At 39.4% G+C, this 26,232-nt stretch overlaps 1 protein-coding gene and 1 long non-coding RNA gene across 7 annotated transcripts in view; one reads left to right on the top strand and one right to left on the bottom strand.

Moving 5' to 3' along the window:
* TENM2 (teneurin transmembrane protein 2) overlaps positions 1-26,232 on the top strand; it is a 959,433-nt gene that overhangs the window by 774,636 nt on the left and 158,565 nt on the right. For all 6 annotated transcript variants that reach the window (XM_087887374.1, XM_034406200.3, XM_087887377.1 and 3 more), the window contains 3 exons: positions 359-554; positions 4,576-4,677; positions 12,886-13,080. In XM_087887374.1, coding sequence (XP_087743500.1) covers positions 359-554; positions 4,576-4,677; positions 12,886-13,080 — 493 coding nt within the window. The remainder of the gene's footprint in view (positions 1-358; positions 555-4,575; positions 4,678-12,885; positions 13,081-26,232) is intronic.
* LOC117658113 (uncharacterized) overlaps positions 12,966-26,232 on the bottom strand; it is a 32,054-nt gene continuing 18,787 nt past the window's right edge. Inside the window, exon 3 of the long non-coding RNA XR_004589232.2 lies at positions 12,966-13,047. This is a non-coding gene — a long non-coding RNA (uncharacterized LOC117658113). The remainder of the gene's footprint in view (positions 13,048-26,232) is intronic.

A 26,232-nucleotide genomic window follows, 5' to 3' on the forward strand; every position in this document is an offset into this window, starting at 1 on the left:
TTAAGAAGAGATGGACATCCATTTGTCTGAAATGGTATAGAGTCTCCTGATTGACAGGGGATTGGACTAGATGAACTTTAAGATCCCTTCCAATTTTGTTATTCTGTATTCTGTACAACTAGTGTAGGATCTCTGGTCAATATGAGTAGGAGAGGGAAAGAGACCAAGTTACTGGGTTTAAACCCTGTGAAGATTTAGTCCTTCAACAATGCCGCCTGTTCTAAAAAAAAATGAATAAATAAATCCTAAGCATCATATTTTTTTCCACTGCAAATAAGCATTCTAATACATTTGTGTCATACTTTATGCAATGTAAGTATAGCAAGTGTATTTTTTTTTCTTTTCTTCTCTCCCATAGTATGATTTTATGGAACGTTTAGATGGAAAAGAGAAATGGAGTGTTGTGGAGTCTCCTCGTGAGCGTCGAAGTATCCAGACGCTAGTTCAGAATGAAGCTGTATTTGTTCAATATTTGGATGTGGGGCTGTGGCACCTTGCTTTTTACAATGATGGCAAAGATAAAGAAGTGGTTTCGTTCAGTACTGTCATATTGGGTAAGTATGCCATAGCTGTGCACTCTTGGCTATAAAACATTATTAAATTATGTGCTACCATTCAAACATATCTTATTCAACCTTGGTGGGCCTTCGTTTCAAACAGGCATAGTGATTTTGCTAACCTCTAGCTGGATTTCAGCTCTGATAAACTCTGGGGAATATTGTGTTATATTAAATATGTTCTCCCTTAGCTTTTAAACTCTTTAATATTGGCAATATCTAGAAGAATATTTTATAGCATTAACCAATTTCATTTTAATCTTTTATAGCACTGGGCAGCTTGGTCTAGTGGTTAAGGCACCAGGCTAGAAACTGGGAGATTATGAATTCAGTCCCACTTTAGGCATAAAAGCCGGCTGGGTGAACTTAGTCTGGTCATTTTCTCTCAGCCCAACCCAGAGCTGTTGTGGGGAAAATAGGAGGAAAAAAGAACATTTCAGCAGGCCGGCCTGGCCTAACCTCTATTTTAAATTTAAAAAATAAATATTTTTTTTAAAAAAATTTTAAATTTTAAACTTGTCTTATGAATTTGGGGTGTTTTAAATTTTGTTTTCCGGGCCAATTATTTAATTGTATGTTAATGGTTTTTTAACATTTATATTATATGTATTTTATTCGGCTGTTACCGCCCTGAGTCCTTCGGGAGTAGGGCGGTATACAAATTCAATTAATAATACTAATAATACTAATAATAATAATAATAATAATAATAATAATAATAATAATAATAATAATAATGATGATGATGATGATGATGATGATGATGATGATGATGATGATGTATTATTTAGTACTAGTATTATTTATAAAAAAAATAATGAAAGGCAGGATAAAAATAAAAAATAAACAGAATAAAATACAATAATAAAATAAAATAGATATGTTGCTAGCAATTCATAGAAGTTTGGTTTTTTGAAATATTGCAATAGTGAAACTACCTTGACTTAGAATAATCAAGAGATAGGATAGTATAAGAATTGTATACCCATGTAAATCGTACATCTTGAAATATATACAATCCAGCCCTTGTCTCAATACTTTCATATATTCAGATAATCAGCAACCTGCTAGAAATGCAAAATTTTAAAATTGCAACATTTCCTTCCATGGAGCTAATATTGGAAAGTGTTGTTAGGAACAGAGTCACAGTTTATGAGCAAGTCCAAAGTAATAGGTATAATAGTTAGGTAGACTTCTTGATGGCACAATGATAGTAATTGCCTGAAAAGGAAGAAAAGTACAGTATTTTATTCAGTTCAGAGGTCCTTTGACACATATCTAATACCTTCACCATCAAGCCATATATAGAGATTTGAAATACTGAGCAATATTAAGTAAAAGAACAAATATCAAAAGATGTTATTCTTTAGCTAAATACATATAAAAATACAGAAATACTGATATATATATATATATATATATATATATATATATATAAACTAGAAAATGTTTATAATTTTATAAATTAATTAACTTAAAAGTTTTTTCCTTCCATTATCATTTTTTATTATTAATGTAAAAATACTGATAATTATTGTGAGTCACTCTGAGCAAAAACTACGGTATTCTTTTCCTTCTACTTTTCCTTCTATACCTATGATTACTGTATTTTTCGGAGTATAAGACGCACCGGAGTATAAGACGCGCCTTAGTTTTTTGGGAGGAAAATAAGAAAAAAGCTGATTGGCAGGTGGATCAGCCTCCCAGAATACCCCCAGTCAGCTGTTCCCAGAGGTGAATTTTAGCAACAGGTGCCTTGGTTGTGAGCTCTGTGCCTTGCTTTTTTTTTTTTTTGCTTTTTTTTCTGCCTCTGAAACTTCTGAAACTCTGTTTCAGAAAAAACTTTTTTTCCTGCCTCTGACAACCTCCGAAACAGAGCTTCAGAAAAAAAGCCTCTGAAGCTCTGTTTGGTGGGTTCTTTTCTGAAGCTCTGTTTGGAGGCTTTTTTTCTGAAGCTCTGTTTGGGGGCTTCTTTTCTGAAGCTTCATTTCTGATGCTTTTTTCAGCCTCTGAAACGTCCGTTTGAGAAGCTGGGCGGGGCTACATTCGGAGTATAAGACGCACCTATATTTTCACCCTCTTTTTGGGGGGAAAAAGGTGCATCTTATACTCCAAAAAATACAGTATGTGTTTATAGAGACAAAGCAATATACATTCCTAAAATATATAATTTTCAGTATACCTACTTCATTTTTTAAATTATTATTATTGCTCCCTCTTTAAAGGACGTGGTCTCAAGTCTATAACACCAAGTTGGCAGGATAAAAAGTCACAAAAATTAGTTTCAGTACAATGGTCACTGGAATTCTTACAGAACGGCTTCATTAGCTTTTGTAAACTAAATGTAATTATAAGAACTTTTGTGCCCTTGGAAGTATAACTGTGTAGTTTGTTGTGTGTTTGAAAGAAGCTTGACAATGTCTGGGCATGAAATGTGAGGCCACAGAAATTCTTTTTCTTTTAGTAGAGGGCCTGATCTATGCAAAACAAACAGATGGTGCAAAATATTCATGTATAAAGGTAAAGGTTAAAGTTCCCCTCGCACATATATGCTAGTTATTCCCAACTCTACAGGGCGGTGCTCATCTCTGTTTCAAAGCCTAAGAGCCAGCGCTGTCCGAAGACGTCTCCATGGTCATGTGGCTGGCATGACTAAATGACAAAGGCGCACGGAACGCTGTACTTTCCCACCAAAGGTGGTCCCTATTTTTCTACTTGCATCTATTACGTGCTTTTGAACTGCTAGGTTGGCAGAAGCTGGGACAAGTAACGGGAGCTCACCCCGTTACGCGGCATTAGGGAGTTGAACCGCTGAACTACCGACCTTTTGATCGACAAGCTCAGTCTTAGCCACTGAGCCACCGCGTCCCTGTATTCATGGATAGATAGATAGATAGATAGATAGATAGATAGATAGATAGATAGATAGATAGATAGATATAGATATAGATATAGATATAGATATAGATATAGATATAGATATAGATATAGATATAGATATATAGATGTAGGTAGGTAGATAGATATATAGATATAGATATAGATATAGATATAGATATAGATATAGAAGAAAAAGAAGGTAAGCTATCTGAGAAACATTAAACCACGAAAGTTATTTTTGAATAGTGAAAGATATCAAAGATGCCAGTATTTCATCAGAGCTTGGTTTCCTTGGAAAGAAATCCTTGGACCTTTCCATTATGTCTGAGATACACCGTTTGATGCACCAGCTATGCATAAGAGGAAGCAGATTTCTGTTCCTTTTCAGGTGTTAAAGGATCTCAAAGCTTATAAAGAGACATTTACTGTAGCTCTCTGACTTTTCTCAGCATATTGATTTTCTTTGCCACACATGTATCAGTGAAGATGCACAGACAAAATAAAAGCAAAAGTATTAATAACACAGACTGATGCTGCAGTAATTGTGGTTGTTTCCAGTGCAGAGATTATAGAAAACATGGTTTAAAGCTGCCACTTTAGCATGTTTTGTTCATACGGAATTATTGTCTGGCTATAAGTAATTACTATATGGGAAAGCTACATACAATATAAAAAGAAATCACACCATATATAGGAGACTCCCTTCTGAGTCATAATACACAATTGCAGCCGCTTACCAAAATACAATGACTCATTCTAATCATTAGTACAAGAGACCCCTAGCTGTGAATGTGCGATTTGGACTCATTATATTACAGAGGGGACCTTTCTGCCTCTGCATTTCCTCAAATGGAAAATAGGGCTGCTAAATGCCTTCAAGTGCAGTAAATTCTTTTTCTTTTCCCCACAGAGGAGAAATAGCTACTCGACCAAAAAAGCAAAAGCAAAACAGACAAAGTCTTTAGTAATATTTAGAAAATGTACTCTTAAGAAGTGTTAAGATTTTCTTCTTTGTTCGGGCCATTTCTAATTATTGTGATGTGAATTTCAGATGTTGACATTTCATTAGAGGCATGAAGATCAAAAGCAATGTTACCTGGAGGAATAATTGACAAATCAAGTGATGTCTGTTTTTCAGATTCTGTACAGGACTGTCCACGCAATTGTCATGGGAATGGCGAATGCGTATCCGGAATCTGTCATTGTTTTCCTGGCTACCATGGAGCAGACTGTGCAAAAGGTAGTGATTAGCTTGCTTTTCACATGCAACTTTCTCTATAGTTTATTCTAAATCATAGGAAAAAAAAACTTTTCATAGCAATTATGTGTTTTTTCAAAGAACTTACACAATCTCAGTTTCCCATGGGAAGAATTTTTTATAATTAATTTCATTCTTTTATTCCAAATCTATCTCGATCCTTAGTCAATTTTTAACTTTCCAGAATAAGCACTCTAAGGCACCCTTTTGCTGTTTATTCTTCCAAGTCCTTAAAATCGTATTTAAAACTTCTTTCTTTAAGAAGTAAAATCACTTGGTGGATGCAATAAAAACTGACAGCTCCAAAGGGTCTTGATATTTACAAAGCAGTAAAAAATAACCACAAAGTTGATTAAGGAATGAGGCTTGGCCGAGCTTTTGGTCCATTTTGTGTTATGACTGTGAGCTTAGATTGTATCCCTTGTCTCCCAGTTGCTCAACTCATAAGCCACCTGCAAAGTCTGCTTTTTGCCATCTGCTTATAAAGAGCAGCTGTCCAGAGTGCACATGGAGTTTCTGGAGAGATTTCTCCACCCAGGATCCAGCCACTGATCTCCACTTTAAACACCATCCCTTTCATAAGGGACATTGCTATGGCACTCACCAGAAATCTTTCTTCATTGCATGCGGAGTTTGCTGCTTCTAAACCAAGCAAACACAAAGCACAGTAAAAATGTTAGCCTGGATTTCTCCTGTCCATCATCCTCATTTAATTGAATGTGCTGTAATAACATCCAGAGAAAGTTCTATTGTACTGCTTTCCAGGCCTTGACTTACAACCGTTTATTCAGTGATCAAAGTTATGTCAATTTTGAACAAGCAATTGGTGCCTGAAATTAGGGCCACTGCAGCACTCCCATGTTCAAAATTTAGGTACTTGGCAACCATTTGCACTTTCCCAAAGGTGCTTTTTTTCAAGAGGCAACTGGACGTTCCTGTTTTTCTTTGAAGACATTTAGCTTCTCATCCAAGAAGCTTCTTCAGTTCAGAGAGCTCTGAGAGAGCTGAAGAAGCTTCTTGGATGAGAAGCTAAATGTCTTCAAAGAAAAATCAGGAAGTCTAATTGCCTCTTGAAAAAAGCACCTTTGGGACAACCATAATCTGGATGACAGAGAATGTCCATAGACTTTTGCACTTATGACTGCAGAGGTGTTGCAGCTCCCTCCCACATCTGTCTCCTCTACCTATAGTACAGTATATCCTTTGAGTTCCCTGTACTTCATAGCTCCTGACACCGTAGCTGACCTTCACTGTTTTTTTCCTCCTGCTGCTGATCAAACATGTCTGGCATGATGCTTTATGGGGCAGCAGAAGGCTTTCTTCCCAAGGCCACACACTGTGGTTTTCTTTCAATACTTAGAGAAGATGGTCCCACATGATTTCCTCATTAAGGGCCAGGGCAGGCTTGTTACATTAGCAGAGGGAGAAAAAAGACAGTGACAGTCAGATCGCACAGCATTGGGGCAGCACAGGGCTTCACAGTGCAGGGTGGCGAGGGCAACTGTGAATGGGACCTGGGGCTTGGGTGACTGCAGATTTTCACTGAACTGCTGGACCCAGCTGAACTTCATGTTGCGAAGGACTTCTGCATGTTGTGAAGGACTTCTTCCCAAGAAGTTGCTTAAGGTACAAAGTCTACTTCTTCAGAGAAACCCTTCATACTGACAAAAAAAATAAAAAATAAAACTGTGCCACACTGTTGGAGTTTCCTAGACAGGGTGGGTTTCTACCGGTTCACCCCAGTTCAGGCGAACCGGTAATGGTGGCAGCGGGAGGCTCCACCCACCTGCCATGACATCATCACGGACGTTCTGCGCATGCGCAGAAGTGCCATGCGCAAGCTCACAGTTCCGAACCAATAGCGAAGGTAATAGCTTCCAATAGCTCCTCCTCCTATGTAGTAGCGGAACCCACTCCTCCTCCTTCATAGTGCAAAGCCCACCCCTTTGCAGATGCCCTTCACAGAAACCCCTTGCACCAAGGAAAAGGCCCTTTTCACTGTGCTGTTGGGATACCTCAGGAAGCCTTTTGCACCACAAAAATGCCTCTTTGGATTGTGCTGCTGGGTCAGGGTGGGGCTGGGCTTTGTATGCAAAGGGCTTTCCAGGAAACCCAGCATAGCCCAGCAGAACAATACAAAGGAGCTTCTTGTTGCATCGTAGCCCAGAGCTGAAGCAAGCCAAGAAACAATTTTGTGCCATGCTGCTGAATCAGGCTAAGGCAGCTGAGGCTGCCAGGGCTATCTATGGGAAAAACAGACAAAGATAAAAGAATCAGACTGAAGAATCACATCATTCTGTTTAATCAATGCATCTCACTTCTAAATTGTGATATACTAAAAACAACTGTACAGTACAGAAGCTTTATCTCCACTATGTTCTGGAAGTTTACATTTCCTATGTTTCATGATACCTTCCATACCAGATATTCAAGTTGTAAGAAAAAGATTGCATATATCTTAAGGTTATAACTCAATCATAACTGCCATACAACAATTAAAAATAAATGCTGTCCCTTTGCTAACTTCATCCATAAGAAAATGCTGCCTACTCTATAATATTTTGATTTAAACCAACCAAACAGAAACTGATAAGCATTCAGGAATAGTAGACATTCATTGTATAAGTATGATATTCTGCACAAGATCACTACTTCTCTTCTTGGTTATTACCATTGTAGGTAACTGAGTTGTCCAAATTTGTCTTCCATATCACTTGTGTCAGAAGATCCAAAGAAAAAGATGGCCTCCAGGGCTGACAACTTGCTTTTGTCCTATCTGTACTGGAAGGTCTTATACTCAATGAACCACCTTCTGTCATTTAAAAAAATATTCAGGGCAGCTTAAGCGCTTATTGATTGGGAATTTTTATAATACTCAAAATGGAGGCATCCTCATATCTCTACAGGTATTTAAAATGAATTGAATTAATCATAGGCTTAAAAGTCTCTGGTGATCTTTGTTAACTTCTTTGGGTTTAATTAAAACATCTGTGCACTTTTAATTTATCGATTCATCCAACTCATATGTCATGATTTTTAAGACACCCCAGCACGCTCTGCATCATTTTTAACCCAATTTCCACTTAGCTAAAGCAATTAAATTCACCCTGGATTAATTAAAGCATCCATACTTTAGTGCTTAAGTCAGCGTGTGCTGCTTTCCCCACATGGTTTTTGAATATTAGGGATTTGACACACCTGATGAGTTTTTTGTCCTATGATTCTCTGCCTTGCCTGCTAACATGTAGTTTGATAGCACAGGAGGGTAAACTTTTCAGATATTGCATTTCTAGCCCAACTCTCGTTAGAATGATGAAAACTTTGAATCTTTGTTCCCAAAATCAGGGATGTAAGATAATATACAGTACATCATTCTGCAGAACATATTGATGGATAGCAAAAGGAAAGAAGTATTATTACAAGAGATAAGAGAACTCATAGTTCAATGTTAAATATTTATTTAAGAATTTGTATAATGCCTCAATAAATAATAAGACAAACTTATTATTCAAAACTTCTGAATAATTAGAGAAGTTCTACAATGCACCAATTACCTAAAGACATGATGGGTTCCCCTCCATTAGATGTATTCAGATGGCGGCTAGACAGTCATTCTCTGGATGCTTTATACTGAACTTTACACTGAGAAATAGTATTATATTCAATGACCTAAATGGTTTCATTGTGTGTTTTGATTTTCTGGTTCTTGTGTTTTCTGTCTATATCTTTGTCACATGAGGTCCAACTACAGCCATTTCAGGATCAGGTGGAGAAGCTTGGTTTGGGAAACTATACTTATGTCCCAGCTGGATTGTCAGGATGCGTTTTCTGTATGACTGTTCTTTAAGATGATCTAAAACCTCAACAATCTTAGTAGCCAATTATTTGAAATAGGTCTGTATTTTACTTTAAGAAGTTCATGGATGTTTAATTCCACATACCCTTATCGATAGCCAATTTGGTGTGGTTGGTTAAGACATCAGGCTAGAAACTGGGAGTGAGAGTTCTAGTCTTGCTTAGGTGGCCTTGAGCCAATCACTCTCTGTCAGCCTTAGGAAGCAGGCAATGGCAAATCATTTCTGAAATCTTTCCAAGAAAAAGGCAGGAACTTGCCCAGGTAGTTGCCTGGAGTCAAGACTGATTCGAATCGGAATAAAAAACAAAACAAAACACCCCTTCTTATGGAAAATAATTTATAAGGAAAAGGACCTCTTCTAACAAACAAAAAAAAAATCTCAGTGCTGGATTATTGTCTTTTTGCAAGTAAAGCTGGCATTAGTTTTGCAATAATTCTGACACCAGGTAAACTTTCTCTATTTGCCTAAATACTTTAATTAAAGTAAGTCTATAAGCTATGTTGCTCTCTAGCGGCAATTACGACACTGTTGTTTATTGCCTTATTATTTGTCATACTATTTGGCTTTACTTGGCTGATTATTCACGCATTGCACATATCCTGGCATCTGTAAGAATAAAGAGCAAGTTAGACAGACAGTCTCTTCAAAAGAACTTGAAGAGCTAAAAGATCATCATCTTTCAAGGAATTTGTCTTTGTAAGGCCTAAGCAAAGAAACTGTACTTTAAGCTCTGTTATGCTACATACTGTGATTAAATGTCCAAATCTTAAGAAAATGTGATTTCAAAGTAGGAAAAATAGAGATTAGGAAACACTATCTGATATTTCTGGCCTTAGAGAAAACATATCCTTAGAGAAAACATTTCAGCAAGCCGGCCTGGCCTGAATAGGTTTTAGGGTTTTTTTTTTAATTGTATTGCTAGGGGTTTTAAATTGGTGTGGCCGTTTAATTTAATTTATTTTTAATTATTTTAACTTTTATATTGTATGTTATTTTAATTCTCAGCTGTTCACCGCCCTGAGTCCCTTCGGGGAGAAGGGCGGGATATAAATTTAATAAATAAATAAATAAATAAATAAATAAATAAATAATAATAATAATAATAATAATAATAATAATAATAATAATAATAATATCCAATATCATACCACCAGCAGTTTAATTCCTATTAAAGGAATGATCTAGTCTGACTTATTGGAGAAGGAGAATTAATTACCCCCTTGAGGAGGGATTCTCAAGGAATGGTCTAACCTGAATTATTGCAGATGCAGAATTAATTATCCTCTTGAGGAGGGATTCTCAGTGGGTCAGCTTGAAGAATACCGACAATAGATTTATTGCATGTCAGTCCATACTGTCCTTCTCAGTGGTCTGTAGAATAATGAACTTCTTCCTTCATAGTCTTTTAGTTCCCAGATAGGAGTGTTACAATTTGCATCCCAGTAATAAGTAGAGCCCATCTTCCCATCCCATACACACATTTAGACTTTTGTGAGCAAAAGTAGCAATTTATAGACATTTATTTATCCTGCTTGACTTTTGCCTAGTTGGACAGGAATAGTTGCCTGTTCTTACAGTACAGCAACTGCTAACCAAATAGATTCCTAACAGAAAATATAATAGTGGTGTTGTGTTCTGATGTCATCATTTTTTTAATCAGTGGAGGTTTTTTTAAAAAAAAAAACTAATAACATAATATAATTGGTTGTCTATTTTTTTTTTTAAAAAAAAGATGACTTGTGTCTGAATGGTAAGTACCAGGAAAAGTACTATATTGGAAGTTTGTGTTATTGTGATATAAGATACCATCGACCATGGTATCTTGCTGCGACAGCTTGAGGGGTTGGGAGTGGGAGGCACCGTTTTATGGTGGTTCTCCTATCTCTCGGGCCATACGCAAGCGGTGTTGGCAGGGGGGCAGACGTCGGCTATGAGGCCCCTCAACTGTGGGGTGCCCCAGGGGTCGGTCCTCTTGTCTCTCCTGTTCAACATCTATATGAAGCCGCTTGGGAAGATCATCCATGGTTTTGGGGTGCAGTATCATCAATATGCTGATGATACCCAGCTTTTTATATCCACCCCAAACCAGCCCAGTGATGCCCTCAACGTGATGTCCCAGTGCCTGGAAGTGGTACGGACCTGGATGGGGAGGAACAGGCTTCAACTCAACCCTGCCAAGACGAGTGGCTGTGGGTACCAGCATCTTGTTCCAATTGAGATATTCCATCGTTGACCATCGGGGATGAGGTGTTACCCCCTGTGGATAGGACCCGCAACTTGGGTGTCCTCCTGGATTCACGATTGTCTCTGGAAGACCATGTGACGACCGTGACCAGGAGGGCATTTGCCCAGGTTTGTCTTGTGCGACAGTTGCACCCTTACTTGGACCAAGATGCCCTACGCACCGTACTCATGCGCTGGTCACCTCCCGTCTTGACTACTGCAACACTCTCTACCTAGGGCTGCCCTTGAAAACCACTCGAAGGCTTCATCTGGTGCAGAATGCGGCCGCATGGGTTGTGATGGAAGTGTCCCGACACTCCCATGTTACACCCCTCCTGCGCGGTTTGCATTGGTTACCGGTTGCCCTTCGGGTGAGGTTCAAGGTGCTGGTTATCACCTATAAAGCCCTTCATGGCCTAGGCCCTGTCAGACCCCCTGCAGCCAACGACAATCCCCAATCGCCCTGTGCGTTCCCACAGACAGGGCCTCCTCAGGGTGCCATCGGCCAGACAATGTCGGCTGGCGACCCCCAGGGGGAGAGCTTTCTCTGTGGGTGCACCCACCCTCTGGAATCAACTTCCTTTGGAGCTCCGGATGGCCCCTGATCTTCGCTCATTCCACCGCGAGTCGAAGACCTGGTTGTTCCGTAGCCTGGAGTGATGGGGGGTTTTTAATGAATTTTAAACTGTTTTAAATTGGATTGTAATTTTATATCGTTTAATAAAGAACTATGCATTTTACCGTTGTGAGCCGCCCTGACTCCTCGGAAATAGGGCAGCATATAAATTGCATAAAATAAAAAATAAATAAGCATAAACCAGCTAAATCTATTAATGCTTTCCATTCTGTCCAGTGATTTTTTTCATTCCATACATGGAATGGTATATAGGCAATCATAGAAATATATCACATGGAATAACTTGGTATTATTATGTCTTCAAATTATAAGCTTTCTTCTTAAATAATCTAGATCTGAGATTTTTTTAGTGGTCTCCCACCCAAATACTAGCTAGTTTATTTTTTGGAGATTAACCAAGGATATATTTTATGATCATTATATTGTAGGCACATTTTGGCACCAGAATCTGTGAGTTCTAGTCTTGCCTTAGGCACAAAATAAACTACATTACTTTGGGCCAGTTACACTCTCTTAGCCCTAGGAAGTAGGCAAGGGCAAACCACTTCTGAAATCTTTCCTGAAAAATGCAGGGATTTGTCCAGGCATTCACCAGGAATTAACACTGATTAGAAAACACAAAATAATTAATAATATATAAGCAGGCTCAACCATATTTGAATAGAAATGGAAAATGGGCTGTATGGTTTAATAATTGTGAACTGTATAACATTCCAGCTAGTTCCACTTTTTTTAAAAAAAAATCATCATTTCAAGAGCCATAATCCATAAAGACCCATATACCTGGGCAAAGATGGGTTTTTAAGAACTTGACTTGTGTTTGTTTTTAAATCATGGAAGCTACATTACATTCTCTGAGTAATATTTAAGATTGTGACAAGAAAGTCTGTAAATGAAGCTTTGTGTGTTTTATTCTAATTTGTCAAGGTGTGAATCACTGTACTATAGCATGTTCTAACATTATTTTGCCTTAGAATTTACTCGATCTTTAGGAACTGTTCACGTTGATATTGTTAATATTTAAAATAATATTTATAATTATTGTTGTAACATCAAAACTACTTAGAAAAAATTGTCTGCAAGGATAATGCTGTGATTTTCAATAGGCCCAATCGGATATTGTTTTATAGAGTGATTTGTTAATGTAATTGATTTCAAATGATCAATTATGGCAACTGTGAAAATTGTTGTATTTATTGAAATAATTCTGGCACTATAAAAGTTTGATTCAAATCCAACAGTGGATATTTTCTTTTTATCAAGATGAAGATATTTCAGCAAAAATATTTTGCATCTCTAGAAATCTAACACCTAAATTATCTCAAATGGTAATTCAGAACAGTATGTATTGCTTTTTTTTTTTTATTCAAACACCTTTTAAAGTCTGTTTCTTGCTAGTAAAGTCAGCATACCCTTACACAAGTTGGATATTGACATGCTGTTTTGTTTCCTTTTTTCTATTCAATTATCCAGCTGCGTGTCCAGTTCTGTGCAGTGGCAATGGACAATACACCAAAGGAGCCTGTTTGTGCTACAGTGGCTGGAAAGGGCCAGAGTGTGACATACCCATCAGCCAGTGTATTGATCCGTCATGTGGAGGCCATGGTTCTTGCATTGAAGGGAACTGTGTTTGCTCTGTAGGATACAAAGGCGAAAACTGTGAGGAAGGTAAATGCTACTATACAAACTACATTTGTTCACCTTGTATTGAGTGGGTGAGAGGACAAAAGGAAAAATTCCATAATGCTTTGATACACAACCGCTATAATAGTCCTGGAGCAGAAGCTCAGGAATTTAGCATCGTCTGTGTTACCGGTTGGTGTGATTTGTATTTATATGCTTCTTTCTTTCTATGTACTTAAGGAGCCTAATAATTTGAGCCATTGCAAAATAACACACCACAGGTAAACCTGAGTGATTCTTTTGTTGTGGGGTCTGGATCTATCTTTTCTTTTCTTTCGGGGGGTATGGATTTTATTGACTGAGCATTTTTAAAGTGCAAAATGCAGAACAAAACAAATAAAAAAGATGGTATACAAAATGGCATAATTGGAAACCTATAAAAGCAAACACTTCAGTCATAATTAATTCAGAAAAAGAGGAGCCATATTTGAAAGACTACAGGTATCCATGTCACTTAGAGGCCCCATGTAGAGTAAATTATTCTTGTTACACGCAATCACATTGAATTAAAGGAAAGTAAATGGTATACAGAAAGGAAGACAATTTAATGAATTCTAAAAAGCACTTTGTATTGAACATTTAAGTAGCTAAAATTTTCTGCAAAAGGAGTAGGGGGGTGCCAGGAACAGGAGAGTGAAAAGTTTTAAGTAAATTGAAATGACCAAATATGGCCAGGAATGGGATATTTTGTGTGATTTTGCTTACAATTAATTTTTGTCCCCTGTAATGCTTAAAATGGAAATCCCTCAAGAAGAAGACAGTTATTGAAGCCAGCATCAGTTTGTCAAATACAGATCATGGCAGACAAACTTTATTTAGTCACTTTGACAAAGTGACTAAATTAGTGGATAAGGGAAATGCTGTGAACATAGCTTACTTAGACTTCAGTAAGGCATTTCACAAATCAGACCATGGTCTACTTCTTGGTCAGATAGGACAATGTAGAATAGACAATATCACCACCAGACGGATTTGCAACTGGCTGACCAATAGCACATAATGGGTAGCTCAAAATGGAACTTGGAGGAAACCATGCAGTGGGTTACTACAAGGTTCTTACTTAGGTCCAGTACTCTTCAACATCTTCATAAATGACTTAGATGAGTGGATAGAAAGGGGACTCATCAAATTTGCAGACACCGAGTTGACCAGAATACCTAACACTTCAGAAGGATCTTGATAGACTTCAGCACTGGGCTAAAACTGAAAATGTTTGAAAACAACCTAAAACTGTTTTCAAAAATAAAGATTCTTCGGCTGAAAAAATGCTTTTAAAATTTTTTTTTAAAAAGCCTCTGATGATCGCGTGGCTCAGCTGGGATCTTCAGAGGCTTCTGAAAACATTTTTTCTGCAACCTCTTCAGCCGAGGAGGTTGTAGGAAAAAAAAATTCCTTTAAAAGCCTCTGGCAATCCCAGATGACTTGCCTGATCATCAGAGGCTTCTAAAAGCATTTTTTCCTGCAACCTCTTAAGGTTGTAGAAATAATGCTTTTAAAAATAAAAGTAAAAAAAAAAAAAAAGCTGGCCACGCTCACCCAGTCACATTACCCCCCAAGCAACACCCACAAAATAAGCCACGCCCACAGAACCGGTAGTAAAAAAAATTAGAACCCATCCCTGGTCTGGACACAAAGAGTATGTATGATCAATGTTCATAACTATTAATTAAAACTAATTTCCAGTAAAATAGGGAAAATGAATTGATTCTTGTCTAAATATACCACCCAATATCTCTGTTACACACACACACACACGCACACAATTCTTATGCTATAAGAATTCTTATGCTTTATATCCTATAAAGGTGCAACACAAACCTTTCCTCCTATTTCCAGAAGAAAAAATAAAAGGGAAGATGGATATAAGATATAAAGAAAGAAAGCTGTCTAGGGACAGGGAAGTAAAAGGGGAGAACAAAAATGAATAGAGATGAGGGAGGGAACAGCTAATTAAAAAAGTGAAGCTTTATGTAGGAATTTCAAAAAGGGTTAAGGATAAATTTCCTTTCCCAGAACTAGCTAACCTTCAAAGGCACTCCCATCTGTTCTTCTTTTTTCATATTATTCTTTTCAATGAATGTAAGATAGATGCCTCCCAAAATTATTTGGGGAAATAAACTTGTCCTCATAGGAAAAGTGCAGTATATAATCATCACATTTATGATTATCTTTTAGCTTTCCTTTACAAGCCTATTTCATCCTATTTTTAATCTCAAACAACTTTTCATCTCCAAGTTCTTTCATCAAGAAAATAAATACTGTAAACTGTAACAGGTATATAATCTTTGCAGGTAGTGCAATTCCTTTAGAGCAGTGGTGGGATTCAAAAAATTTTACTACCAGTTCTGTGGGTGTGGCGTGGTGGGTATGATATGGCTTGGTGGGCATGGTTTGGTAGGCATGGCAGGGGAAGGATACTGTAAAATCTCCATTTGCTCCCAATCAGCTGGGACTCAGGAGGCAGAGAATAGATGGGGGTAGGGCCAGTCAGAGGTGGTATTTACCGGTTCTCCAAACTAGTCAAAATTTCCACTACCTGTTCTCCAGAACTGGTCAGAACCTGCTTTAGAGAGTCCAGGAGAAAAAAAACCCTTGACATAAATGAAATGCTATTCTTATTAAAGTCTCTCTGTGACTGCTAAAGTCTGACCTCTACATATTTGGGTGTTCAGAAAGAATGAACAAATGATTTAATCAGGAGCAAGAAAGGATAAGGAATTAGAAAGATCAATGGATTGTAGAAACCATGTATAAATGAAAAAACATATATAGAACATTCAGAAAAATGACAAGAAAGGTTAACGTAGCCTTTTCCATTACATCATTTAATAAACCAGAAGTCCATAATATTGGCACTGTCTCTTCAAAATAACTTTCATTTTGTTGGGACTATGCAAAATTCTTTAGTAGATACTAGGTTAGGTGCATATAAAATAAATTCCTAGGCAATTGTTTATTAGTTTAAAACGTTTATTCCATGTAACAATAGCAACAACAGCAAAACAAATAAACATATCTGATTTTTTTATTAAAGATTAAAAAAATCTTCTCTATTGATTTGTGCTTTTGAAAAGAATGGACTGAGGTTGATTCATATGCTACTTTCTAGCTATGAAATGGAATTGGATACTGTAGGTCAGCACTTTTTTTCCCGTTAGCTTTTTATTTCAGATATTCATCATAGTCATATTGTTCAAACAATTTACCTGAAATGGCCATGGCACTGAAATCGATATATGTGATACACAAATTTTTGCTGCATACACTGTTGGTCTATTAAAATTGCACACAACCCCCACCCCCCGAAATAGCTAACTTGTCAAGCTTCATTTAGTGCAATTTGGGGTAGAAAGTGAGTAAAATTAATAAATTAGGTTAGTTTAATAGTATTTTTGTTGTCGGTTTTATAGCTGTGCAATTTTTCAAAGGTATTTAACTTTCTAAGTATAATTTTTAGCCCAAGGGAATTTTGCATAACACAATATTGGAAAAAATGCCTTGACCTTTTTTGTCCTTGTGTGATTTAATATATGTATTCTACCTTTAAGACCATTTTTCGTAGGGTGGAAAAGTGAGAATGTCATAACTATGGAAATTCTGTTACTAGGTTTGAGCTAATAACTTAGGCCCCAAAGATTCCATGTATTCTGAATCTCACATTGTTGATTTTCTGTATATGCTAAATCATTTTAAGATCATAGACTTCAAGAAGTCTATGCAAGTTGTTTTTCTTCATTCTGTGAAACATCATGTGTGATTGGCCATTCACACGCTTATTAATACAAATCAATGATCTTTGCATGGGGTTGGCTTTTCTCAAAATATCAAAGTATTCTAAAAATTATTTATTTTTTAAAAGATACACTAGGCTTAATCTCATCTGGGTTATCTCTTTTTAGACAATACCTATGTTAACTACTGACCAATAGGAAAATGATGGCTAACCTTTTCCAGACCAAGCACCCAAAGAGTGCACATGTGTGCATTCGAACCCCCAATATGCAATGCGTGCATGTGTGCCCCTCACAAATGCACGTGTGTCCCCCTGCATTCGCCCCCACCCCACACATACACACACCCCCTCCTGCATGCGTGCGGCTCCACACACCCCCACGCATGTGCGGCAGAGACCCAAAGATCAGCTGGCCGGTGGGAGGTGCGCACACATGCGCAGCGGAGCTGAACTGGGGTGACTGCTCTTGTGTCATCAGAAAGGACACTGCGTGCCACCTCTAGTATGCGTGCCATAGGTTCACCATCACGGCACTATGGAATCAGTTTCATTATACACTTTCGGCATAAGTATGCTTCCTACTAGATGTTCTGTATTGAACCTTTTAACAGCAGTTGAATCCACAGGCTAGCACTTCTTGATTATACACTGAATTCAATTTTATAGATATCTTGCCCTGAGAGTTCCTAACTTTCAGGAAAAGTGGTCATAGGAAATTTTTCTACATGCTGTCATACTTTTCAATCAAGACAAAATCAATCATGCAATGCCCCCTGCTGGTCAATACATAGTATAACACCTAAAGCTATATGAGCCCCCCCCCTTCCCAATTTAAGAGCAGAAGCTCTTGAGAGCTCTGAGGCCAGACCAATGGAAATCAGAAAACACTCTGTTATAAGAGGTTTTGAAACCTTAAATTTTGTTTGCTTCATAATGTTGTCCCAACTCAATGCTGCCTAGTGTACCTTTTGCCCAGATTTAACACACCATGGAAGAGTTTGTAAAATCAACTTTCTACTGAAGAATGGACATAGCAAAAATGTTCCAAGCTTATGCATAGTTTAATCACAATTTTTTGTAACTGTCATTTCACTAGTACCAGAGCCTAATTCCCAATAATATGCTTCTCTTTTTAACAATCTACTTCTTGTTCGAACAACATATTTTTAACTATAGTATATGCAAAACATTTGCTGTTTGTGCATTATGCCTTATCCCATAATATACTGTACATCAGGTTACAATTTACAAGCTAAAGAGCTTATGCCTTGTCCTATGCCTCAACTTTAATTGGACTTTAATTTGACTTTTTATTGGGGGATTTGGGCCTTTTCTACCAATAAGACTAACTTATAAAGATTTAAATAGCAATTGAGGGCACACAAACAAAAATAAAGGAATTAAGTGTGTGGTAATGCCAAAAGAGTCAATGCAATCCTGAGCTATATCAACAGAAGTCCAGATCATGGGAGGTGATAGATTTACTCTGTGATGCATTGGTTAGACAGCACCTGAAACTTTTGTCCAATTTCATCGTCAGATATTTATTATGGTCAAAGATTAGCAAATTTTGTCAAATTTTGCTGGATGCCGAATAACTAGAAATAGCACAAAGAACAACAAAAATGCTGAGAGGCTGTATCTTATGAAGAATTGTTAAAATAACTGGGTAAGTTTAGACTAAAGAAAAGAAATCTAAAGGGAGATGTGATGTGTGTCTTTTATTACTTCTTGAACAGTTGTTACAGGGGAGACGTGGATTTATTCTCTGTTGCATATCATTGTAAGAAAAGAACCAGTTACCAGAAACATTCAGAGAGAGATCCAAACTCGAAATAAAAATATCCTTACTGGGATTGCTATTAAGCAGTGGAACAGTTCCTGTAATCGTGGGAGTTCTGTCATTGGAGATTTTCAAGCGCAGGTTGAATAGCCATTTGCTGGAATGATTTGAGTTAGAGGGTTGAACTAGATCTGCGAGGCTATTGCAGCTCCAATTTTATAATTCTAAGACGTATTTTATTTACATAAAATATTACATATTTACATATGTCTCTTCAACTTATGTATATACAGGCATACTTGCTTTATATGCTTTATATACTACTGTATATGCATTTTCTGATTTTTTTTTTTATGACCCCGTAATTCCTTGCATTGGGGTGCAATCGGTGTTGCTGAATGGAGCTGAGTGTTTACTGGCCAGATTCCCTTTCTGATGCCTACATGGAGCTCACAGCAGATATTTTCTCTTTGTGTTCAGACAGAAAAATATCTAGTCTTATCTATAGGAAGAGAGGGAGGAATGAATTCTGGTACTCTTCCAGCTTCCCACAAAGAAACTCAATGGAACAGCCATTAGGAAGTTGGTCCTACTTTTATCTGTAGCCATTCTGTTTCTGTTTAGGTTATTATTATTAGTGTATGGCATTGTTACATTAGCCAGGAGATCACAATGTTATTATAGAGTAGTAGTTTGGCTGTCAATTTTTACCAGTTCTGCTGTATGGCATGCTCATGCGCTTCCCAAGGTACACCTCAGGAGGGCAAGGTGGCTTCGCACCAGAAAAAAAATATGAGTTGCTCTTCCTGCAGGGTCATCGTAGGCCCCCTCCTTTCCTGGATATGCCTTGCAGAAGGGCTCCGCAACTGGGAAAGTTCAAAATTGGCAGGAATCAGACTGCCTGCATGGAGCACCAACTTGTCTCCCCACCAAAGTGGCCCCTATTTATCTACTTGCGTAGAACATGCTTTCGAAATGTTAGGTGGACAGAAGCTGAGGGAGCTGAGGGAGTTCACCCAAGCATGCAGTGCTAGAACTTGAAGTGCTAGAGCAGAGACCATCTCCAACGTTACTAAGCCACTGAGCCTTCATACTCTTTTCTGTTTAGCTGAGGAAATATATCTGAAACAATAACCCTACAGGCCACAGATTGTCTTTTTTTTAAAAAAAGTATTTAGGAGAATCCATTCTCAGAATAGTTTATAACTAGTTTTATACTGTTGGACCATACTTAAAGACAGATTTATTTTTTGTGACTAAGTGACTTTGTGCTTGTGGCTGTTTGTCTATTTTATCTTATATGATTGTAGGATAAATTTGAATGTGTCATCTTGAGCTTTGGAGAATGAAGAGATATTTATTTATTTAGAACATTTATTTTGCCGCCTACTCACACATGGTGACTCAAGGCGGCTTACAGGACATAAAGATATAAAGTTAATTAGATAAATAAGTAAATATCATGCTTAAAGGTCATGGCTGGTTAATAACTGTGCCATCTGGAATTGTGTCTGATGTGATTGCCTGGGAACAATCAATTATTGAATTGATTAATGGAAGAAAAATACATTTCTGCATGCTTTGAAAAGCATTTGGAAGTGCAATAAACCTCCTAGAAGCACCTCTCTATTATACATTAAATCAATCCAACTGCTGCCTGAGTTGGAAGTAGTTAAAAATTGTATTACTATAGTGAGTGAACTCCTTAAAGCAACCACAACTCTTTTTCAGTTGTGCAGAGAAGTGTGAAGAAAGGTAATAGACAGGTGCTCTTCTCATGCAAGATCCTAAGGACATCTTCTAAATCATTTTCAATCCATGTAAAGCCCTAGCGAAAAGCAGTACAATGTTTAATGATATTTTTGTTTGAAGTCCAAGTAGGTAATGTTCAGCAAACCAATAAAGCAAGATTTTTTTTATAGAAATAACAACCTAAAATATTTAGAACAACTGGAAAATAAATAAAAACAAACAAAACATTTCATATCTTCAACGGCTTGTTTTTATCTGAAGGGTTTGGGGCATGTAACCAACTGATGAGAAGGTGATATTAAGAAATCCTTTGCTTAATAGTTAGTAAAACTAGAAGTATTATATCTCAGTTGTAAAAATCTGGACAACCAGGTGAATGAAGGAAAGAAGGATTTTTGCACACCAATTTTAACAATCTGAAACAGATTGAAAAAAATATGCTGTTTATGTTTGAAAAGTTGTTTCTTATTTTTTTTCCCTTACTGATAATAGAACACAGAACACAGAATCATAGGGCTGGAGCAGGGGTGAAATCTTCCTTCCTTACCTTCCTACCTTCCTTACCAGTTCGGAAGCGCACACACTGCATGAGCATCACATGCACACAGACCTTCTGCGCATGCGCAGAAGGTAAAAAAAACATTACTTCCTGGTTAAAACCAAGGGGTAATGACACCCGGGTGGGTGGGTGGAGCTTTGCTCCACCATCGCTACTGGATCACTGAAACACCAGCCAAGATCGCTACTGGACCGGGCGATCCCGTCCTATCCGGGAGCATTTTACCCCTGGACTGGAGGGGACCTTGGAGAGCTTCTTATTTATTTATTTATTTATTTAAATTTGTATACCGCCCTTCTCCTGCTGGACTCAGGGCGGTGCACAGCGAAAATAAAAACATCCCAATACAAAATTTAAAATTTGTTAAAAGAATTACACAACTTTGGCCCAGAATTTAAAACATCCCAACTAAAACCCATAGACAATTAAAAATCTAACATCTCAAAAGGGGGGTGGGGTTACGCCAGCCTTGCTTGGTGGAAAAGAAAAGTTTTTAGGGCACGGCGAAAAGCCCGGAGATCTGGTATCATGCATATCTCCGGGGGCAAATTGTTCCAGAGGGCAGGTACTGCCACAGAGAAGGCCCTCCCCCTGGGGGTCGCCAGCTGACACTGCCTGGCCGACGGCACCCTGAGGAGTCCCTCTTTGTGGAAGCATACTTTGTGGAAGGCTATCGGCGGCAGAAGGCGGTCCCACAAATACCCAGGCCCTATGCCATGGAGCGCTTTAAAGGTGGTAACCAACACCTTGGAAGACCACTGGCAGCCAATGCAGCTCACACAGGAGAGGCGTCACATGGGAGCGCCCCCTCACTCCCATAATCCCCCGTGTGGCCGCATTCTGCACCAGTTGGAGCCTCTGGGTGCTCCTCAAGGGGAGCCCCATGTATAGAGCATTGCAGTAGTCCAGGCGGGAAGTGACAAGTGCCTGAGTGACTGTGCTTAAGGAGTCCCGATCCAGAAAGGGACGCAACTGGTGAATCAGGTGAACCTGATGAAAAGCCCCCCTGGCCACGGCCGTCACATGCTCTTCTAAAGACGGCCGTGCATCCAGGAGGATGCCCAAGTTGCAAGCCCTCTCCGTGGGGGCCAATAACTCGCCCCCAATAGCCAGCGATGGCTCCAGCTGGCTATATCGGGACATCGGAAGCCACAGCCACTCGGTCTTGGAAGGGTTGAGTCGAAGCCTGTTACTCCCCATCCAGATCCGCACGGCCTCCAGGCACCAGGACATTACTTCAAAGGCATCGTTGGGATGGCCTGGGGTGGAGATGTACAGCTGAGTATCGTCAGCGTACTGATGGAACTCCACCCCAAAGCCACGGATGATCTCGCCCAGCGGCTTCACATAAATGTTGAACAGAAAGGGTGAGAGGACCGACCCCTGCGGCACCCCACAAACAAGGCGCCTCGAGGTCGACCTCTTTCCCCCTGCCAACACCGACTGCGTCTGCTCGGAGAGATAGGAGAACCACCGCAGAACGGTGCCCCCCACTCCCAACCCCTCCAACTGGCGCAGCATGATACCATGGTCGATGGTATCAAAAGCCGCTGAGATATCTAATAGGACCAGGATAGAGGAACAACCCCTATCTCGAGCCCTCCAGAGATCATCCACCAACACGACCAATGCCGTTTCCATGCTGTGCCCAGGCCTGAAGCCGGACTGGAGCGGATCCAGATAGACAGTTTCATCCAGGTACCCAGGAAGCTGTCGCGCCACCACACTCTCAACAACCTTTGCCACGAAGGGAAAGTTGGAGACCGGATGATAGTTAGCCAAAACAGCCAGATCCAGAGAGGGCTTCTTGAGGAGGGGCCTCACCACTGCCTCTTTCAAGGCGGGTGGCAAGACACCCTCATTCAAGGAAGCGTTGATAATCCCCTAGAGCTAGCCTTGGTTAACCTCCCGGGAGGCCAGCACCAACCAGGAGGGACACGGGTCCAATAAACATGTGGTCGCATTCAGCCGCCCCAGTATCCTGTCCATGTCCTTGGGAGCAACAGGGTTGAACTCCTCCCAAATGACATTCTCAAGACCAGCCTCCATCATCCCGTCTGTACCTACCCAGTCAGAGACCAAGCCTTCCCGAATCTGAGTGATTTTATCATGCAGATACTGAACAAAATCCTCAGCGCGACCCTGCAAGGGATCCTCCTGCACTCCCAGATGGAGGAGAGAGCGGGTCACCCTAAACAGGGTGGCTGGACTGTTATCTGCCAATGCGATAAGAGCGGAAAAAGAGTTAGATTTTGCCGCTTTTTATCAGCACAAGGTAGGTCTTAATATGAGACCTCACCCGTGTTGGTCGGATTCGGAGCGACTAGACGTCCAATTTCTCTCTAGGCGTCTTTTCCGGCGCTTCATCTCCCTCAGCTCCTCGGAGAACCAAGGAGCCAGGTAAACTCGGCGACAGGTCAGAGGCTGCAAAGGCATGACTCAGTCCAAAGCGTCAGCGGCCCCTCTATCCCAGTCGGCCACCAGCTCTTCAGACGAGTCATGAGTCAGATCCTCTGGAAATGGCCCAAGCTCCATCTGGAACCTATCAGGATCCATCATGCACCTGAGGCGGAACCATCTGGTCTGTTCCGCCTCCCTGCAGCGGGGTGTGGCAGTTAGAAAGTCAAGCCTAAGGAGAGAATGATCCAACCATGACAAGGGCTCAATCGCTACTGCCCCTATCTCAAGATCATTCATCCACTGAAGAGACAAAAATCAAGTCCAGAGTGTGTCCTCCCGTGTGAGTGGGTCCATGAATTAATTGGGTCAGGTCCATGGCCATCATGGAAGCCATGAACTCCCGGGCCGCCTCAGACGCTTCGCCAACAGATGGCAGGTTGAAGTCCCCCATGACCATAAGCCTGGGGGTCTCCACCACCACCTCGGCAATCATGCTGAGTAGCTTGGGCAGGGCAGCCGACACGTGGCAGGGAGCCAGGTACATAATCAGCAAGCCCATCTGCCTCCCTTGTCCCCACTTCACCAGGAGGGACTCACATCCAGCTATCTGAGGTACAGTGGCCTCACTTGGAACGAGACCTTCCTTTACAAGACCCGCCACCGCCCGCCCCTCCCCTGGGACCTCGGCTGATGAAATGCATAGAAACCCGGTGGGCACATCTCAACGAGGGGGACCCCCCCTCTCCTAGCCCAACCAGGCCTAATCCAACCTGCTGCTCAAGGCAGGAGATTTTATGCAGTCTTGGTCAAAATTATTTTATTTATTTATTTTATTAGTCATATTTCTATGCCGCTCATTGTCCGAGGACTCTGGGCAGCTTACACCAAAGACAGTATACTAAATAGCATATTGCCCCCAACAATCTGGGTCCTCATTTTACCCACCTCGGAAGGATGGAAGGCTGAGTCAACCTTAAGCGGTGAGATTTGATCCGCTGATCTGCTGAACTAGCAGTCAGCTGAAGTAGCTGCAGTACTGCACTCTAACCACTGCGCCACCTCAGCTCAATGGCTGCCCACAGTCTATTTTTGAAAACCTCCAGTGACAAAGCACCCACAATTCCAGGCGGCAAGCAATCCCACTGATTAATTGTTCTTAACTGTTGGAAAACTTCTCCTTACTTCTAGGTTGGATGATTGAATGAGCTTTAATGAGCTTCCACCCCATAATTCTTGTGCTTTGGAGTGCTTTGGAGGATAAGTCAACCTCCTCTTCTCTGTGACAGCCCCTCAAATACTGGAAGACAGTGATCATGTCCCCCACCCCACCCTGAAACCTTCGCTTCAAAAGCCTAGACATACATAGCTGTCAACTATTCATCAATATGAGTGAGCCTCCACACTCTTTATCATCTTTGTTGTTCCTCTCTGCATCCCAGCATCTTTTTTGTATCATGTGACCAGAACTACACCCTATCTTCCATCCAAAATGCACCCAAGACAACACTATAATGAGATAAATCTAAAATGTTTTAAGGCATTTTTTTTAATAGTCATTGAATAAAATAAAATACATGCATGGGAAATAATATAATGGCACTTGCTAGATTAAAATCAAATTCAGCAAGAAATCAGCTCAAGCGGCAATTCTCTCACTGTTTGAATAAATATTCCTTGCTTGCCAGCATAGAGGTAGAACAGGTGAGTTTAATCTGACCTCCCTGGATACAGAAACTCAGAATCTCATCATAATTCCCGCGTTCTGCTACGTATGTTCTTTTCTGACAAAACCAAACTTTGTTTCCCTGATAATTGGTACAGTTGTTTCAGTATTTTGCACATCTGTTGAGTCTTAACTGCTTTGGTATACAAGTTATGGTTTCGGGTGACTATTTAGAAGTGGGGACCTTTAACTGGAAGATTTGAGTCTTTGTTCCCTTCAAGGAGAAGTTGTGCATCATACGCTTTTATTAGTATGCCAGTCATATTGAGTTATTATTTATTATATCAGATTGTACTTTTCTTTTTAACTTTTTTACTGTATCTGGAGTTTTTTAAACCATTCAGAGTCATATTTGACTGGAATGGCAGATAAGTCTTAGTAAATAAGTAAAAATGTGTATGTGTATGTATACACACACATACTCATACCATTTATTCTAGTCTGTAAGCCACACAGCATTGTTCCGTATGTGTTAACATAGAAGTGCAGGGATTTTAACTATCTCTCCTGCAGATTTCAAGAGTTCAAAGAGTATTTAATCTCTGCCTGCGGCTTTCCTATTTGATAACTGGTTTATTGCCAGTTGAACCTTACTTTTCTAGTGGAATTTCTTCCTGAATACATCTTCTCTTTACACATTTTTCTGTCATTTTATAATCCTGTTTGGAAAAGGTTTCAATATACTCTTTCCAAAGAATTTAGACCTACTTATTTATTTAGTTAGTGTCCTCATTCATCTCACACCTTTGACTCTACTGGCCAACAAATATAAAAATAATTAAAATAGTTCAAACACAATTCAAAGAAACTATTAAGTACAAAGAGCAGCCAAGAGACATTATGATCTGTCATGTCCACATAGCCAGAAAAGGGACTCTTGGCATACTTTGCATGCTTGCAGGCATATTAGCAGGTCTTCAAGTTCTTTTGAAAGACCAATAGGCCAACATCCTAATCTCAGAGAGGAGAATGTTCCAGAAGGCAGGCACTACGGCAGGAAATTTAAATCAAAACATTTATAATTTTTATTATAAAAATATTTTACATTTGAAATAGAATCTGTGGCATAGTCACATTTTATGGTATGTTTTCCTATATCTTACAATGTGTCTGCTTTCTTTTTCTTGTTAATTATCCATTTGTAGACACTCATTCATAATCACCCACTGATAATAACTAGCTCCTTT

The sequence above is a fragment of the Pantherophis guttatus genome, chromosome 2 (genome assembly GCF_059756535.1).
Source record: "Pantherophis guttatus breed Tessera chromosome 2, ASM5975653v1, whole genome shotgun sequence".
In the NCBI taxonomy this organism is placed as follows: Eukaryota; Metazoa; Chordata; class Lepidosauria; order Squamata; family Colubridae; genus Pantherophis; species Pantherophis guttatus.